A 19,517-nucleotide genomic window follows, 5' to 3' on the forward strand; every position below is an offset into this window, starting at 1 on the left:
TCGACGATATCCTGATATATTCTAAGGATGAGGAAGAACATACCGAACACCTCAGAACTGTGTTAGAACTGTTGAAGGAGAAGCAACTTTTTGCCAAACTGTCGAAGTGTGAATTCTGGTTAGAAGAAGTTAGTTTTCTTGGACATGTGATTTCTAAGAATGGTATTGCTGTTGATCCTACAAAAATAGAAGCCGTGTCTCAGTGGGAAGCTCCGAAGTCAGTATCAGAGATTCGTAGTTTTCTTGGCCTTGCAGGTTATTACAGGAAGTTTATTGAAGGATTTGCAAAGTTAGCATTGCCGTTAACTAAACTGACCAGGAAAGGACAAGCCTTTATTTGGGATGCAAAGTGTGAAGAAGGATTCCAAGAGCTCAAGAGGAGATTGACTAGTGCTCCTATCTTGATTTTACCAAGTCCGACAGAATCATTTGTGGTTTATTGTGACGCATCACTAATGGGTTTAGGTGGTGTGTTAATGCAAAATCAGCAAGTAGTTGCTTATGCGTCGAGACAACTTAAAGCGCATGAGAGGAATTATCCGACTCATGATTTGGAGTTGGCAGCTGTAGTGTTCGTTTTGAAGTTGTGGCGACACTATTTGTATGGTTCAAGATTTGAGGTATTCAGTGATCATAAGAGCCTGAAGTATCTCTTTGAACAGAAAGAGTTGAATATGAGGCAGAGAAGATGGTTAGAATTCCTGAAAGATTATGATTTTGGTTTGAATTACCATCCGGGTAAGGCAAACGTTGTTGCTGATGCATTGAGTAGGAAAACCTTGCATATGTCTATGCTAATGGTGAAGGAATTGGATTTGATTGAACAATTCAGAGACTTGAGTTTAGTATGTGAAGGTACTCCTACTAGTGTCAAATTGGGTATGTTGAAGTTGACTAGTGGCATTCTTGAAGAGATCAGAGAGGGTCAGAAAGATGATGTTGAGTTAATAGATAAGTTGACTTTGATTAATCAAGGCAAGGGTGGTGAATTTAGAATTGATGAAAATGGTATACTGAGGTTTGGTGATCGAGTGTGTGTCCCTGATATTGTTGAACTCCGGAAACGTATTTTAGAAGAAGGACACCGTAGTGGGTTGAGTATTCATCCTGGTGCTACCAAGATGTATCATGATTTGAAAAAGTTGTTTTGGTGGCCGAGAATGAAGAAAGAAATTGCCGAGTTTGTGTACTCTTGTTTAATTTGCCAGAAGTCAAAGATTGAGCATCAGAAACCGTCTGGGTTTATGCAACCGATGTTTATTCCTGAGTGGAAGTGGGATAGCATATCAATGGATTTTGTGTCGGGTTTGCCGAGGACTGGCAAGAATTATGAAGCTATCTGGGTCGTGGTAGACAGGTTGACGAAATCTGCACATTTTATACCGGTGAGGATGGATTATCCGATGGAGAAGCTAGCTCAGTTGTATATCGAGAAGATAGTTAGTCTTCATGGTATTCCTTCCAGTATCGTGTCAGACAGAGATCCGAGGTTTACGTCTAAGTTCTGGGAAGGTTTGCAGAAGGCTTTAGGTACTAAACTGAGGTTGAGTTCTGCTTATCATCCGCAGACGGATGGACAGACGGAGAGGACAATACAGTCGTTAGAAGATTTGTTACGTGCTTGTGTGCTGGAAAAAGGAGGTACTTGGGATAGCTATCTGCCTTTGATCGAGTTTACTTACAACAATAGTTATCATTCGAGCATTGGTATGGCTCCGTTTGAGGCTTTGTATGGTAGGAGATGTAGGACGCCGTTGTGTTGGTATGAATCTGGTGAGAGTGCTGTGATTGGGCCAGAAATTGTACAACAGACTACAGAGAAGATTAAGATGATTCAGGAGAAGATGAGAGCTTCTCAGAGTCGTCAGAAGAGTTACTATGATAAAAGGAGGAAGACACTTGAGTTTCAAGAGGGAGATCATGTGTTTATGAGAGTTACTCCTATGACAGGAATTGGTCGGGCATTGAAGTCAAGGAAATTGACTCCGCGTTTTATTGGACCGTTCCAAATTTCTGAAAAGGTGGGAGAATTGGCATATCGTGTCGCTTTGCCGCCGATGCTTGCAAACTTGCACGACGTGTTTCATGTGTCTCAATTGAGGAAGTACATTCCAGATCCGTCCCATGTGATCCAAGTAGACGATGTACAGGTAAAAGACAACTTAACGGTTGAAACATTGCCTGTGAGGATTGAAGATAGAAGACTGAAGCAATTGCGTGGCAAGGAAATAGCTTTAGTCAGAGTAGCTTGGGGAGGACCAGCTGAAGGGAATGTTACCTGGGAGCTAGAGAGCCAGATGAAAGATTCCTACCCGGAGCTCTTTGCTTGAGGTATGTTTTCGAGGACGAAAACTCTTTTAGTGGGGGAGAGTTGTAACGCTTGTATAATTTTAATATTAATTTAATTTTATTATTGAATTAATAATTAGAATTATTAAAGAAATTGTGGAAATAATGAATAAATGAGGTTTTGGCTTTTGGGCCATATGTGGAAATAGAGGAAGAAGGGGGGGTAATTCTGAAAAACCTTTTTCTAATTTTATTATTTCATAAACATTGGAATTGGGAAAAAAGAAAGAGCGTGAAAGAAAGAAGTCTGAAGAACGAGGAACGTGAAGGAGAACGATAGAGGGAGAGACCAAGAATCCAGAATTATCTAAGGTAAGGGGGGACTTGTCTGATTAACATCTATTATCGGGTTAGGGGTTGGTAATGCTGAATAGATGTAGAATTCGGATCAATTGAGTCATATGATAGGTTTAGGGATTGTGTCAATTGTATGATATTTGACCCCTGTGTTTGAATCTATGATGTATGTGTTGTTATAATCTCAATTGATGTATATTTGGTGCATTACGAGACGTAAATTGTGTTGTTTGTGCATTCTAATTCTCCATGTTCGCACTGGTATGTGTTGGGGTGTTTGGGATACATGGAATGCTGTTTTTCTGCAGATTGGGGTTTTTAGAATCGCGGTTCGCGCCGCGTACATAGGGGAGGCGCCGCGAACCTGAAGGCATAAGGTAAGGAAGTCTTGTTGCGTTCAGTACGCGCCGCGAACAGGTGACCGCGCCGCGAAGGCGTTGTTCCGATTCGTTCCGCGCCGCGAACATGTGGCCGCGCCGCGATGGCGTTGTTTCGATTCGTTCCGCGCCGCGAATGTGTGATGGCGCCGCGTGCTGTTGATGTTTTGTGATTTTTTTTAAGAAAGTTCAAAGAGGCATAACTTTCTAACCGTTGGTTCATTTGATGCGCCGTTTTGGGCTAAATGAACCTTATTAAACGATCTATGTGATGATGATTTGACTGGTTTTAGAATGATGATAATATATGTTACTATTTCTTGATGATGATGATGATTGTAGTAAATATGTGCATGTTTTCGACATGATGATGATAGAATTGTGGTTGAATGATGTTAATATATATGAACATACTTGAATGATGATGATGATTATTGAGGATGATGATGATAATGATATAAGTATGTTATATATGTTGCATTCATTCATGTGCATTGTTGATACTGTATCCATAAGGGAAGTGTTGGATCAGTGAAGGGCATGATTCCCATTGTGTGGAATCTGTGCTGGCAGGGCCGTATCTGGATGATGATAGATCGGTCATGGGTCATTCCCATTGGATGACGTTGGTACCACATGCATAGTGTCAGTTCATTCATATGCACGATTTATGACATGATTGGAAGTATTCCAGTGTTGTAAATGCTGATGATGCGTTAGTTGTTATTTGTTTTGTTTTGATTGTCTGTTTATGAAACAATTGGGTGAATGATGCAACTGTGACGTGTTATTGCTTTATAACCTTATAACATTTGTTAATTATGACGAGACTCACCCTTACATGTTGTCATTTTCAGACTGAGGATAGCGGCTGTTCGACTCGGTGAGGATTAGCTCATGAGTCCGTGTTTTAGTTAGCGTCAGGTGTCATGCTCTGGTAGTTGTAACACTGGGAACGTTTGTTTGTAGTTTTGATTGTAACTCTATATTTATCTGTTTTGGTTGGAGTCTGATACGTTTAATAATAATGTAGACTTGATGTGGTATTTTTCCGCTGCGTAGAACATGGTTTGGATAATGAGTTATGATTTTCAGGTGTTCCAATGATGCATGACTTATGTGACGTGTAATTTGTTATTTATGAATTGTGATACCTCTCTACATGTTACTCTGATTTAATAATTTGTTTAATTGCCGCGGGTTATTTAGAGGGGTGTTACATTGGCAGTTTTCAAGAGTACGGGTGGTATACTATAGGGTTTAGAAGTTTCAGTAATTTTAATATATGTCAGCCTTCAATTATTGGAGATTACTGGTAGATGAGCATTCTCTGGTTGAAAGGGCTATTATCCTCGAAGCTCAATTCTTGAAGCAAAGCCATGTTATTTCCCAAGCTACGCTTGGAGAAGTATATTGAATGCTGGTGAAGTTGTTAAGAAGGGATATATTTGGAGAATAGGGAATGGAGAGATAGTCAGGATTTAGAAGGATAACTGGATATCGCGTTCAAACTACCTCTATATATAAAAATTCCAATTCGCATAATTGTTGTTGATGCAAAGGTTAATGCCCTCATTGATTAAGATTTACTTTGCTGGAAATGGGATCTGGTGATGAATTGTTTTGATCACGATGAAGTTGTCAATATTATCAATATACCTTTATCTCGAAGGCAACCTGAAGACAAAATCATTTGGCATCATAAGAAAAATGGTGAGTATTCGGTTAAGTCCGTAATGCTTGCGTTTTGAAAGAGCTAGTTTTAGACTCGGTCCCTCGGTGGTTTCTGGTGATAACTTGTGGAAGACGCTATGGGACGCCCTTATCCAAAGTAAAGTTAAAGAGTTCTTGTGGAGGGTGGTAAAAAATATTATCCCTTCAAAGGTGAGTCTTCAAAAGAAAGGTCTGAGTTTGGATACAAGTTGCCCCTTCTATCAAACCAACTCTGAGTCTACACAGCATCTCATGCTTCACTGTCACTTTGCAAAGCAAGTTTGGTTCTCCTTTACTCTCAGAGTTTGTATACAAGTTGCCCCTTCTATCAAACCAACTCTGAGTCTACACAGCATCTCATGCTTCACTGTCACTTTGCAAAGCAAGTTTGGTTCTCCTTTACTCTCAGATGTCGTATTCCCTTAGATGCGAATTTCAACATGTGAATTTGCAGTATGATCTCCCTAGCCATAGGGACTTGGTTGTTATTAATATGGATGTTGGATGCTATGATGATGATATCTTTTTTTTGGAGCATTTTTAGGAACAAGAACAACGAGGTTTTTCTACCAGCTTGTAGCACGAATCATGGAGCTTAAAAAAAAAAAAAAACTAAAGGGTACCCTGAATTTGCCTTAAAAAAATGCACACATTTGAAGCTTAGGACATGCATTTGCAATTTTTATGTCAGTTATTATTATATTAATTATTACCAAATGTTACTATTATTAGAAGGATGAATTTAATGCCATAAAAAACTATAACATGTTTCCATTGTCACTTTAACTTCATGTGCTCCTACAGAAACCAAATACGCTTCTCAGTTCAGTTCAGCCAATACATAATGTTTTTGTGTGTGAAACTTTACATGCCAAAAATCAAAATCCTTCTACTATAAACAGAATGCTCCTATATATGAAAAGCACATATAAATAACAGACCAACTCAAAATATCTGCAAGAATTAGTTTACACAAGACACTGACACAAACAAATTTTGCAGTTATACAACAACAACACAATTATCACACTTGATGCTCACCCGTGCAGGAGCATTCACAATCCCCAGTTTTTTCCATGATATAGGATCCGTCAGCAGGATAAAAATATTTTTTTTTTTGGTAAATATTTATGCTTGCTCTTTCTGGCTTTGCTGTATACAACCTGCCAAAATGGCATGTCAGACTCAAAATACAGGACAGGCCATGTAAACATCCCAAGAGTAACACAGAAATTATTATCATTCAACAACAGAAACTGGTTCAGTAACTTCCATGAGAACCAGAACAAACATTTACGATTAGGAAGGCTTTTATTTTCTAAAATGAGCTTCTATTTACATAAACACTTAGGCTATGTTTGGGAGTTTGGAGGGGAGGGGAGGAGAAGACTTCCAAAAATGAAATTTTAAAAAATTATAAAAAAATATTTGACATTTTTTGAAAAAATGATTTTGTTTAGAATGATAAAAGAGTCATTATCATTACTAAATTTTTAATTTTCAGAATACAATAACAACTTAAAACATAATTGGAAAATTTATGTAAACCCTCCAAAACCCTCCTTCAATACAATTTTTTAGTTCCCCCATTTTATGGGATTTTTGCTGTTATGAATAAACTCAAACCCTCCAAAACTCTCCTTCCCAAAATCTTTTTATCCTTTTCACCCAATTCTTCTTATTTTTCAAAGCCCTCCCCTCCCTTCCACTCCAAACTCCCAAACATAGCCTTAGGGTTTAGGGTTGAGGGACGCCACTACACTAGATACACCTCCAAATATATGCCAGTATTCTGCCAACTATTTTACTTATTCCAAAATCATGAATAAATTTTGTCAGGGAATCATACACATTCCAAATCAAAAAAATTGGACAAGGCGGGTCTGGAGTGCTTGGATAATTTTTATCACTCAAGTACACTAATTTAAGAATATTTACACATATTAATAGCATCATAGTTCTACTTATATTTTTATAGAAATAATAACTAGTTATTCTCAAATTATGAAATAAAAGATGTCTAACACCATATTCATTTAAAAATGAAACAAACGTGACAAGAGTTCTCGAGTTTCACTTATATTTTTACAGAGACAGAATGATGTTTAATTTTTTCATCTCTATACTACAATCAATAAGTGGTAACTCTTAACATAGTTTCACTTATAGGATAGAAGCTCTTAGTTCTGTCTTCTTCACCCTCAGAATTTAAATCTAACATCAAACTCAATTCAAGAGCCACCAGCATATGATGAGACTCAAAATGTAATGAACCAATAACTGAGCTTCACGAAATCATTTCTGGTTATTTAGGTTCAAGAATAACAAGATCATATTGGGTCTCAGAGATTCAGAACTTCATAATAACATCCAATTGACTGCCATCCATTGACTATATGTTTATTCCAGCCATCTACAAATGATCTATCACATAACTGATTCCCTTCATAAAAATTCAAAAGTGTGTATCCGAGACTAGACTTTATTTAACTTTTGAGGGACTAACATCGGTTGGTTATATGTATGTCCCAAATATTTAGAGATGATGTGCAATATAGTCGATTCACTTCTTAAAATTCAAAAGTAAATCCAGCAGAGAAAATTATATTATACTGGGCAAAGTTCTAATTTTTCCAAAGCCAAAAAATTACCTGCACACAATGAGCACAACTAAAAGCTACTCGGTGCGTCCCTCATGCTCAAATTCACACTGTTGCGCATAGTCCTCCTACCAACCCCAACATTGCCTTTTTGCATCATGGCAGAAAATTCACCATAATCAATCCTTCCATCCTAAAACAAAAGACATAACCAAAACCGTGAAGCATATTAGTACAAGAGGATGAAGGGACTTAATTCAATTAAATATTGGTATGCAAAAAATAAACATAGAATTTTGGCATTTGATATTTATAGCATTTGATAAGTAGTGGAGACAATACTCATATATTCATTGGGAGCACAGGTGTATATGACTTACGTTATCTTGATCAACTTCCTTGATAATATCTTCAAGAAAAACATCAGTCATGTTATGTTCTGCACAAGCTTGTTGAAGTTCATCAACTGTAATATAACCACTTCCGTCCTTGTCAAAATATCGGAATGCTGCAACAAGATGCTCCTCACGCTCCAGTTTGTTGAGATGAACTGTTGCAGCAATAAACTCCCCGTAATCTATTGTTCCACTGTTGTCCACGTCAGCCTGAAACAGCTCAAACATTTCAGCTGAACAGAATATAATTGGAACTTATTTATAACATGAATATAAGTTGCAGTTTAGAAAGAAAAGTTGAGTCTTTGTAACGGGTGACTGATTAGTTCCTGGTTTTCTATATCACATTTAGACACTGTTTACCAATGTTCAATGTCAACTCCACTGTCAAAATGACAAGTTACCAGCCAGTACAACTATCAATTCAACTAAAGCTTTGATTTGTACATTGGTAATTTATCACTAAAATAAATATAAAATTCAATATGTGATATCTTATCATTGGTAGTTATCAAACACACCCTTTATAAGTGTGTCCAGTTATATTAGCCAAATCAGATATGCATAACATTGCAAAACCGATCGTACAAAACTTAAACCATCCTTTCTTTTATTAAAAAATGACTAAACCACTAAATTATGTACTCAGTGTCATGAAGATTGACAAAAAGCCATGCAGCAAAGGGAATGACAAAGAATACAGTAGAAACTCAGAGTATATATATAACAAAATTAAAATATCATTTCCAAAAAGAATGGGAGTAGAAACACAAAACGAAAAAAAAACTATATTTTTAACAGAACTAAGTCAGTAACACCCTACCGCTTCCATAAGATCGCGTATTTCTGTATCCTTAAGGGTAGACCCATATCTTCTTAGACCAGCTTTGAGTTCATCAAAAGTGATTGCACCACTGCTATCGGTATCCATAGCCTGAAACATTTCTCTCAAACCAGCAATTTCCTCCTCGGATAGACTTTCCGCAATTACCTAAGAAAATACCATAACAAGCAACCATGTCAAAAAACTATAACTAAAGTTACTTAGTTTGAGTCATACAAAAAACAATGGCACTTGATGTATTATTAATTTGGAAATAGTTTGAATACAATTGAATGTATACAATTAGGCTACTTAATTTGGCAATCAAGAAGGGCATGATAGTATATTCCCAAAAAGGCAACAGCAACACTACATATATTATATACGAAAAATGCATTATCTTTTTCATAAAAAAGAATGATGCGCGCATTCGTATGTAAATTAATATTCATGCATCCAGTAGGTTTGCTTACCCGTAAAGCCATCTTCTTTAGCTTATTCATTGCAGAAAACTGTTTGAGACGAGAAAGCACAGCAGGATCCAATGCTCTGTCAGGGGCAACGCCATTTTCGCATATCCAAGGATGACCTGAACAAGCACAACAAGTAATGTCCCTTGATCTACAAAATAGATGTGATTCCATATAATAATGAAGACAACCACACTGAAGGCAACATTGGAAGTTTGAACAGTACAAGAAGAGCCACACTGGCTCTAGTGCTCAAAGTCACTATCTATTCTATTCATGTAAGGATTATCCTTGTTTATATAGCTAATGCAGTAGAAAAAAGGACGAACATACATAAAACTTCATGGGCAGTTAATCGATCAGAAGGCCGAGAACACAGCATCTTTCTAATAAGATCTTTTCCGCTATCCGATATTAAAGGCCATGGATCTGATTCAAAATCTATATGTCCCTTCAATACCGCATCAAATATACCCTGCTGGGTCTCTGAGCTCCAAAACAACAAAACTCAGAGTAAATACCACATATGCATCCAAAATGATCCATAGAGGGTTAGCAGTGAGACACATACCTGCCCAAAACGGTGGCACACCACTGAGCAATATATAAAGTATGACACCCGCGGTCCACACATCTGCTTCAGGTCCATAATGCTTGAGGAGAACCTCAGGAGCAACATAGTATGGGCTGCCAACTACATCAGTGAAAACTTGACCTGAGGCAGCAAGAATTCAATGAAAATATAAGCAAACAGTAATTAGTATGGAAATGTTATTCTGATTCTCGAATTAATAACTAGTAAGAAATGTAGCAAATTTAGAAGCATGATTTTAATGTTTTTAAAAAAGTGCATTTATTGCATACATAGATGATATAATAAAAACAAAAGTAAAGTTGTTTGTTTTCAAAAATAGTAGTAGCAAGGAAGGAACCTGGTTTGAAGAAAACGGAGAGGCCAAAGTCAATAGCTTTAAGAGAGAAATCATCATCTTTATTGACCAACAAAAAGTTCTCAGGCTTGAGATCTCTATGCATAACTCCAAGAGAATGACAAGCTTCGACAACACCAACAATAATCTTGGTCAACTCGGCGGCCTTCCTCTCCGTATAGTGACCTCTCTGGATAATCCGATCAAAGAGCTCACCCCCGGAACAAAGCTCCATAACAATATGAACATAAAGTGAATCCTCATAAGCACCCTTAATGGTAACAATATTCTTATGACCAGCCAAATGATGCATAATCTGAATTTCCCTCCTGACATCCTCGACATCCTCTTTAGAAATAAGCTTCCTCTTGGAAATAGATTTGCAAGCATACTCAATAGAGGTGGAATTATCAACAGCTAGAAAAGTAGTACCGAATTGACCTTGACCGAGTTTGCGGCCAAGAGTGTATAGATCACGTATGTTGGGAGTCTTATGACCCAAGACATAATAAGTCTGGTTATCGGCAGTACGACGCATGGCGGTGGTGGTGAAGTTGAAGGGTGGAGGGTGATGAGTGGTTTTGGGAGATTGTTTGGAATTCGAATTGGAATTGGAAGTGTCGGACTCGGGCTGGGTGAAGCCCTGGATGTATTTTCCTTTCAAAGATCCACGGCATGTATTGCCCATCAAACAATTATTATTATCTTTTTATATAATAATAACAAATATCTATCATCACCTTTCTTTCTTTACCTCTTCCTCATAACCTGCGCTCACCTCACAAAACAAAAACATCAAATCAAATCATTCAGATTTCAATCTTTCTATGTTATAAACCAAGATCAAATCATTCATACGTTAATTAATTAATTAATTTAATGTTAATGATAATAATAATCCATACCGGAAGCAAGGATAGATAATTGGTTTCTTCTTCTCCGGTGGCTCCGACAGATCTCAACAAAGTTAGTTTGGATTGGAGGAAATAATTATAATATTTTTGTTAGTAATTTATTTCTTGTTAATTTTAGGATGGAGAAGATGATTTTTTTTTTATATATTTTTAATTTTTAATGGTTCCTACCGAGAAACATCGAAAGTCAGTGGTGACCAGCTACACAATTTTCAATAACAATAACAATAACGCGCCTTTCTTTTCCTTTTTATTGTCTTTTCCTCTTGAGTTTGCATTTCATATTCTATTTTTGGCTTTTCTTATTGGGCTGGGCCCTTGTATTTGGACCCTATTCTAATACTACTAGTGTCGACAAAAATCTCTTATATACCCCCTCCACTTACCAATAATGGATTCTTGTCTACAATTAATAGGTGGAGTGCTAAACATATGTTTTGTTTGGTTTCACTCTATTGGGAGAACCTAACTGCATTCACACGTGGTCATGTCATTTGGGCATTTTTAGGTCACTATGCCACTGACAATTGGAATGTGTACATAATATTTCATGTAATGGGGGAAAGGATACATGGCGTTGATTGAGTAATCAATAATGTTAAACATTGAACAACTATCCACATCAATGTGACGAAAGATATCTGTTAATACTATATGGTTCATGGTTGTGCAGTCTATTAACTACTCTAACTATCCATCTCTCACCCTTCTTCTCTTCAACTGTCTGCCTCTATATTTGATTGGGCAATTCTTAAATTAGAATTCTCAAATTTTTTTATACGGTAAATTTAACTATTGAGTTTGTCAAAATAGTATTTTATTTATGGAACGTTGAAAAGTATGACAATTTTCTTGTCAAAGGGTGTGTCTAAAACATTTGACCCAAATTCTTTTTTTTAAACAAAAACGTTAGATCAAAAAAGGAGACTTGAGAGAGTTTGTGGGGATAGGAGTAACAACAAGTGGATGGAAGGAAGATTCTTCAAATATCAATCCAACCTTTATTTCGTCTTTGGTGGCTTCATGCTTGACTAGACGTTTTGACCTATGCAACCTTTTCTTTTTCTTTTGTCTACATACATTTCTCATCTTTTTAGTGTTTCACCATTTACTTTTGTTCACACCTCTTTCTTAACTAAGTATATATTTTATTTCACGGTTATAGGATTTTAAATTAATTTTTGCGGTGTAAAATTCATTTTGTTATCTTTGGTTTTTTTTAGCATAATTGGTTTTGATTTTTAAAAATGATTCTATTTAAAACTAAATTTATAATTTTTGAACCTAAACGTGACTTAAGAGATTATTGTAAAGATTATTATGGATAAATAACCGAAATGCAAGAGTTTTAAAGATATTATTGTAAACTAAGTTATGATATTACAAAAATAAAGCAAATTATTGTTGACCTAGTCGTAGAGGTAGACACCATTAATTGAATTGTATTAACAAAAATCAATCTTATTTGGGGAATAGTTCTAAGATCAAGTGGTTTCAACTACTCCCGATTGTAGTTGCGGGGATCGGACTGTGGTCAACGCTCTCAAGTCTAGCGTCAATCACCACTAGACCAACTAACGATTGATTAACACATTAAAAATTAAAATTAATAAATAGGATTGAATAATAAATTAACATAACACATCATATTAATAAAAGTAAAATCTCTTCCGAGCAATTTTCACAAAATAACATAAAAAATATTCAATAATATTCAATTTTTTGGTTTTTTTAGATAAATTTACAATTTTCATTCCGAACAATTTGAATTTAAACACATCTAATATATTTCTCATTTGAATTTGAACACATCTAACATAGTATTTCTTTTGAACAGGCCACTTACCAACAAAACAAAAATCAAATTTGTTATTAACATATTATCACAAAGAACTTTGATAACAAATTTTGGATTTCCAGTTCATGGGAATGGCGTATTAATTTTTGTGAAAACTTTGTTGATGATGTTGATGGTGAGCGTATGGAGGATCTTATTCGGGTGCTAGGAGGAAATACGCCTACGATTGGAATGGAAGATTTGTTCCTTTGGTGGACAAATTTCACGATTTACTCGGTGAAGGCCACTTATGATATGATATTAGAAGGAAGTGTTCGGGGTCCGGGTTTGGAAGTTACTCTCGTGAAGGCGTTGACTTGTTTTTAGAATATTAAGATTCCAAGCAAGATTTTAATTTTTGGATGGAGCCTTTTGTTGAAGAAAATTTCCACCAAGATGGCTTTGTTGAAGCGGAATATTTTGTCGGGTCCACTTAATTTAGCTTATCTGTTATGCGGGTTGGATGAGGAAGATTCGAATCATCTTTTTGCTTTTTGCCGGGTTTCTTTAATTTGATGGACTAAGTTTTGTGATTGGCTTCACATTGATATCTCTTCCATTACGGGTAATATTTTTAATTGCCTTTTAGTTTTTGATTCAGTTTGTAAGTCCATGTTTACGGTGAACACTAGGTGGCTTTTTCGGATGGCTTATTGTTAGGGTATTTGCAATTGTAGAAATGAGATTCTCTTTAACTGAGGCATCTTGAGTAATTTTGATATGGTTGGAATGATCAAATTTGTTGTTTGACAATGGTTTTCCTCGTTTTATAATGTGCGAGATTCTATTCTTTGGGTAAATTGGCGTGTTAACCCGGCCATTTGTATTGGAAATTAGGGTTGGGTTCTTTGTTGGTTGTGCTTTGTTAATATACCTTCTTTTCTTATAAAAGAAAAAAAAAAAACAAAGAAGTTTGATAATGTCAATAACATTCTTGATTAAATAATTTCCAAATTATGACACTAATCACCGAATACATGGATTTACATTATCTACACTAGCATTTGGCATAGGAAAGCTAACGATATAACCAAAATGCAAGGAATATTTTTAATAGAGATGAATACTAAAAAAAAACTCAAAAGGACCACAAGATCAATTTGGTTTACTATAGCAAACAAAACCTTATTCAAACATATTTTGTATTTACATGACAGATACAAAGAAGCCATGCTTCGATATATTGATTGACTCTGAAATCGAGAAATAAAGAAAGGAACAAAATTTGTTTGTCAGTTTTATGCAAGCCTGGATATGCAGGTTTCAACAGCAAACTAATCCTAAGCTACAATTTATAAAACAATTCAGACCCACTAGACGACCAAACCACCACATTCCACTGATACCTGAGCACATGCTACAATTTAACTTCCTTCTGGTCTCTTGCAAGTCCTCCACTAGTAGGCCTAAAGTGTAAAAGACATGAAAGAATCAATTAATATCTAATTGGCATAAATTTACATCATAAACAAGGTAGTGTACACCAAAGAACAGATATGCACATCATGCAATGTGTACAAATGTATCTATGGTGACCAAAACAAATAAACCTACAAAATGGACCAGAAACACAATATTCTCTTCATCCAAAACAAGACTATTGGAAGCTTAGCATGAAACTAGGAATATGATGTCAAAAATTGTTAGACAAATTACAATTTACCTACGGTGAAATCACTAAAAAGATCCCTCAAAAGTTTTCCCCACACTAAACACCCGGGACATTTGAATTCAATTCAATACATGACACTTGAGTTCAATCAAATATTCTAGAAATGCACATTTAACTTCTAACTACAATTTGAACTTCTCAATATTCCATTAATGTAAACATGAAAAGATATGTGCCTATACTCCAAATCTGATTCCCTGATGTACACCTTATGTTAGCTTTTAAATAAAATAAAAACACAGTAGAAGCAAACCAAATACATGTTTCCTTTTTATAACTCCAAATCTCTATTGTGGTGTCATGGTGGTAACCTCCATGCCTTCAACGGTCGAAGAGTTCTCAAAAATACTAAAGTCTCGGACAAGAAGTGGATCTATTGAATCTAGTCTAACAAAGCTGGCAAAATATGACAGAAAGGTCAAGCAAATCTTTAATTGATGGTGTTGGAGTAATGAACAAGCCACTAGTGGCACATATGATTAAATACTAATCAGGACAAGCATTTCTGAATATGTTTCTTTACTGTTGGTGCTGAAATATGGTGGGTGGAATAGTCTGACTTGCTTCTGCATTTAGTCCTCAATTTGGTGATGCATTTGGGTTCAAGTTTGGCACAAATATAGGTGGTTTAGATCTGAGTTTGGTGAAAAGGTGCTTAATTTAGTGTTCAATTGTATATACTGAATTGATCATATACAAGATTATTTTTTAGAACATAAAAGTAAAACACGGTAAAAAAAAAGTCACTTGCACTCTGGAATATTAGATTTGCAGAAAATTTTCAGTTAAGCCTATATGAATAAAGGGACTTTAATGTTGGTAAAAAAATTTAGACAGGACTTCCTTAGAAAAGTGTATCTCACAGGGATGAATTATAATTTTCAGAGATTTGCTATAAAATATTTCAAATTACTGGTGCATATCGTGGAAGAAATTATATTGCCTACTATAGTAGGGGAAAACTTATAAAAAGAGAAGTCACTTACAGTCCCGATAGAACTTTTATAGTGTCATAGAGAAACCACTGCAAAGTTATAACTGGTCCTAGAAGTGCAATGCGAATAGGAAGACTTCTGGTGAACAAGTTTATGAATCCAATATTCTTGATGGCCTGAAAGTTAGCAAAACCAATAAAGTTAATTGGACTAAATTTCCATATTCCAAATGAATCAGTGCATACCATGAAATCCTACCTGCATAGCGGATTCAGCCTTTTTTTTATAAAGACTAGTCATGACATTGTCAGCGGGGTTGGAAATTACAGTACCAACAGCACCAGCTGTATAGGCTGCTAAGCACGTTACGCCAAGTTGTTGTGCTGTAGAACAGTCCTCCTTTCTCTTATGCATGATATTTTTATATATTAGGTCCACGGAATGCTCGAATGTTGAAAACATGACCATGGAGACTGTGGAACCAAAGATTAAGAAAACATAAATGTGAATAACCGTGTGCAACTGAAGAAGAACATACTAGTTTGCAATAAAATGCTACTTACAAGGAAGATTGCGGCTCCACAACGGAATAAGACCCCTGTAGAAACTGCAGTAAAGAAAAAGTGATTAAAACCGGAAAGAAAAAAAAACATAATGAATTTAGATGTAAAGGTAATATACCCAGCAAGACCTTCATTTCTGTATACCAAGGGAAAACCATCGGATAAACCCTTGGCAAAATTAGGTTGAATTTGAACACGGATTTTAACGGCTTCAAAAGGAGCAAGAGTAACATCAGCTAAAATCTGTGCAGACAAACCGCTAAGAAAGAAAATAGAATTCCTGGTAGAATGAAGCAAGAGATGATCGGCATAAAGATTTTTGAAATACTCGTAGAGAGCATATTTGAATCCTCCCTGAACACCGTATCCGCAGAGTTTAGCAGACCAGCCTCTCCAAAGAGCATAGGAACCTTGTTGTTTCCATATAGTGGCAAGGCCAGATAGAATTCCATTGTTATATTTGTTGGGATAAACCTATAAAAAAAAAAAAATGATGAATGAGAAATTGAGCATAGTAAGTAAGTAGACAAGTAAGCAAGGTACCTAACCAACGAACCTGCATATTGACTTTGAGTACATCGAGAGGAGTTATGGCCAGATGAGTAACTCCGGAACTAAGCATACCGCCGACAAAGCAAATTCCATAATATTTCGATGAACATATTTCTTCAACACCGCCTTTCATTCTAACACATTTTCATACATACCTCTCTGTCTTAACTAATAACAGTAGAAAGGAAACTAAAATATTACTAATTAACATATCCTAAAACATCTCCAAACTCTCATTTCCATCATCAAAACATATATACAACAATATTATGAGTTTTACCCTTCTTTTTGTCTCTTAAATCTCTCGGATTTTAGAATTCTAACTGTGTTTTAAAATCTCTAGATTAAAATTTAGAGAAAACCTATCCACCCTTGAATCTATAACCCATTTGGCGAAATTTCTATTATGTTCTTTTCTTCCGTAAATACATTGAGAAATATTTTTTTCAAAAAATTTACTTCTTTCCGTAGATACATCTACGGAAGTGTAAAAAATAGTGTTCCGTAGATGTACCTACGGAATAGTCTACTATATTTTCAAATCACATATATTTAATTCCAAAACTCAATTTTTATAACAAAAATGGAAAATCAAATCAAATTATAGTAAATTTAAGTAATACAATTTAAAGGCAATATTAAATAGTACACAAAAAAATACATCGTATAAATCGTCGGCCATAATGTCGAATACATAATCAAAGCAATGTACATAAATGAAATTAAAATACAAATATCAAAAAAATCACACGCATCACTACTATGAGTGTTGGACATCATCTTGCGCCTCTCCTCTGCCTCTGCCCCGCCTCTGCGCCCACCACGCCGTCTGCTGGCTACTCTGCCTCTACCGTCAAGTGCCCCACCTGTCCTGGCACGATGCCGATGGTACATAAATGCCTCCTCTGCCAGCCTAATCATACCATCCACTACACGCCTGACATCAGACCCCTCAAGGAAGAAACCATCTGCAATGCCTATCCGCCCCATGTCAGCTATCTGACGACACCGAGGAAGAACATCCTTAGTGTGGTCCAACTGAGCCAGATGAGTCCGTAAAATCTCCTCGTGGACAGTTCTGGACAGAGATCCAGGTGCGGTGGGAATCATGTATAGGTGTGACATTCTATATTACCAAGTGATGTACCCGTCGACGCAGCTCCAATCTACCACTACTTTGGTCGCCCGAGCCTCGTCAGGAACCATGTGATGCTCCCAGTTTGCAAAGACCTCATCTAGTTTCCGACAGGTCATGGCGATAGAAGCGGAGTCAGAAGGGCGGCGAGGTATCGTCTGCTGGTAGCCAAACTGAAGCATGACGTGCTCTGGAAGATAATAGACAATAATTGTCGAACTGACAGTCAACCATCTATAATATAGGGCGATGTCATCCCACGGAACCGTCTCACGGAGATCATCATAGCAGTCACATCGGACATCCTCAGCGGTCGTGCGGTCAAGGCAGCGCCTGTAAGGATCCGACACCTGATTTCCTTTGAGGGGGGCGAAGGCTCTAGCATGCGGCATGGCCTCAGTGTAACCCGACTCCTCTCCAATAATATTAGGGAAGTGTTGTAGTATCCAACCTTGGAAAAAAACGCGGTGATCAAACAGACTATCACAAAATACTCTAAAATAACTCGAACCGTTGAAAACTTATCGATTAAATTGAATTTGAAAGTTGTTTGGATGTGTTGGTAGTTGATGTTGACGTTATCGGCCGAACTCGAGAAGAAGAAAACAAGTTTTGTGAAAGTTTGATATTTGAGGTTTGGAGAGTTTGGAAATGAGTAAAGTGAAGAATGAGGGAGAGGAATAGTCTGACGCGAATATAACATCAAATGCTTCCGTAGATGCAGTTACGGAAGCTTCCGTATGTGCATCTACGAAACAAAAACAACGTTAAATAAAAAAAATTACTTCTGAAGGTACATCTATAGAAACAGGAAGACATTTTAGACAACTCGTATGGAGCAAGAGAGAACCAATGGTAGGATAAGATATTCTCAAAATTTTAACCAATTTAATATATATCTTGTCCAAAAATTATGATTTGTGTTTATTTACTCCATTTCTCTTATTTAATTTATATTTTTTTCATTGTTCTACAATTTTCTTTACATTCCTTTGACAATTTTTAATTTACAAGGCTACAACTATTTGCAAATTAAATATGCTTTTGTACTGCAGGCCAAATATCTCACTAGGAAATGTTTCCAAATCATGTAAAAGCTAGTACAAGATATTTTATCTTCATTTGATTCTTCAAAGAGCAAAGAGAAATAGATTGTTAACAAATTCTATATTTGTTTTGCTTCTCAATAGGCTATCAGATTCATTACTTTTCTTCATGACTTTCTTTGCCTTGCTCTTCATTTCACTTCTCACACCAAATGGAACCTTTGAACAATCTAAACTATCAATACCAAATGTAATGAGCATCAATGTAATAACGGTCCACAAGTGGTTTAGCTTTATCAGATGCAAAGATAAATCAACAAGTTTCCATAACCATTTATCTCATTTATATATGTGTTATTTTAGCATTTTGGTCCATAAACTTACTTGTACAACATCCTCTCTGCATCTCCAATGTTTTTGTTTTCTTTTAACATTATTCCCTGCAATCGACTATTTACAAATTGCTACGGAAATGTTTTAGAGTTCGGATCCCCTCCATTTTGAACCAACAAATTATTCTAATATTATTTAATTCCAACAATAATGATTTTATAAAAATCTAATCTATAATATAAGAAAATTAATGGCTGTGGAAAAGTCTAAAATATCCTTATTTGATTTTTTGCCACTACATTAAAATTGTCTTTATTTGGTCTTTGCACACTAAAGTTGTTAATTTTATTATTAAAATAATACAACCCTCATATTTTATCAAACTTATCAAATCTCTCTCCATTTTTTGTTTTTTTCTCTTTCATCATTTTCTCACTTCTTTCTTCCACAAAACAAAAATCTATTATTGATCTATATATTTTTATATATGAAAAATGGTATTTATGATCGAAATATTTTTTATTCAAAAATGATATACAGGAAAAATTTATTCAAAAAAATTATTATTGATCTAAAT

At 35.8% G+C, this 19,517-nt stretch overlaps 3 protein-coding genes across 5 annotated transcripts; all 3 read right to left on the reverse strand.

The window, feature by feature from the left end:
• Nucleotides 1-5,477: 5,477 nt before the first annotated feature.
• On the reverse strand, nt 5,478-11,063 carry LOC131626222 (calcium-dependent protein kinase 26). Of its 3 annotated transcripts, none has more exons than XM_058897053.1 (9): nt 10,859-11,063; nt 9,957-10,721; nt 9,596-9,739; nt 9,358-9,510; nt 9,028-9,143; nt 8,555-8,722; nt 7,717-7,941; nt 7,388-7,529; nt 5,478-5,899 (listed from the first exon to the last, which is right to left on the reverse strand). In XM_058897053.1, exons 2-8 carry the CDS (start codon nt 10,639-10,641, stop codon nt 7,407-7,409), a joined length of 1,614 nt encoding a protein of 537 aa, XP_058753036.1. In that variant the 5' UTR covers nt 10,642-10,721; nt 10,859-11,063; the 3' UTR covers nt 5,478-5,899; nt 7,388-7,406. The 3 variants fall into 3 exon arrangements, with proteins under 3 accessions (XP_058753036.1, XP_058753037.1, XP_058753039.1); XM_058897054.1 differs by having other exon boundaries at nt 9,957-10,731; XM_058897056.1 differs by lacking the exon at nt 5,478-5,899 and adding an exon at nt 6,388-7,149.
• Nucleotides 11,064-13,751: 2,688 nt separating this feature from the next.
• On the reverse strand, nt 13,752-16,689 carry LOC131626223 (mitochondrial phosphate carrier protein 1, mitochondrial-like). The gene is made up of 6 exons (XM_058897057.1): nt 16,431-16,689; nt 15,993-16,348; nt 15,875-15,918; nt 15,570-15,784; nt 15,363-15,487; nt 13,752-14,110 (listed from the first exon to the last, which is right to left on the reverse strand). Exons 1-6 carry the CDS (start codon nt 16,557-16,559, stop codon nt 14,062-14,064), a joined length of 918 nt encoding a protein of 305 aa, XP_058753040.1. The 5' UTR covers nt 16,560-16,689; the 3' UTR covers nt 13,752-14,061.
• An 868-nt stretch (nt 16,690-17,557) lies between these two features.
• Nucleotides 17,558-17,953, reverse strand: LOC131626212 (uncharacterized). Its single transcript, XM_058897041.1, has one exon. It carries the CDS (start codon nt 17,951-17,953, stop codon nt 17,558-17,560), a length of 396 nt encoding a protein of 131 aa, XP_058753024.1.
• Nucleotides 17,954-19,517: the final 1,564 nt, after the last annotated feature.

This window comes from Vicia villosa, unplaced genomic scaffold, assembly GCF_029867415.1.
Source record: "Vicia villosa cultivar HV-30 ecotype Madison, WI unplaced genomic scaffold, Vvil1.0 ctg.000274F_1_1, whole genome shotgun sequence".
In the NCBI taxonomy this organism is placed as follows: domain Eukaryota; kingdom Viridiplantae; phylum Streptophyta; class Magnoliopsida; order Fabales; family Fabaceae; genus Vicia; species Vicia villosa.

Coding starts and splice junctions, on each gene's coding strand:
- LOC131626222 (XM_058897053.1), bottom strand. CDS start 10,641: ATGGGCAATACATGCCGTGGATCTTTGAAAGGAAAATACATCCAGGGC. Junction 9,144..9,357: donor AACTGCCCATGAAGTTTTAT/GTATGTTCGTCC, acceptor GTGCTTGTTCAG/GTCATCCTTGGATATGCGAA. Junction 7,942..8,554: donor TACGCGATCTTATGGAAGCG/GTAGGGTGTTAC, acceptor GAGCTGTTTCAG/GCTGACGTGGACAACAGTGG.
- LOC131626223 (XM_058897057.1), bottom strand. CDS start 16,559: ATGAAAGGCGGTGTTGAAGAAATATGTTCATCGAAATATTATGGAATT. Junction 15,919..15,992: donor AGAAATGAAGGTCTTGCTGG/GTATATTACCTT, acceptor TCTTTACTGCAG/TTTCTACAGGGGTCTTATTC. Junction 14,111..15,362: donor ATAAAAGTTCTATCGGGACT/GTAAGTGACTTC, acceptor TTTACACTTTAG/GCCTACTAGTGGAGGACTTG.
- LOC131626212 (XM_058897041.1), bottom strand. CDS start 17,953: ATGCCGCATGCTAGAGCCTTCGCCCCCCTCAAAGGAAATCAGGTGTCG.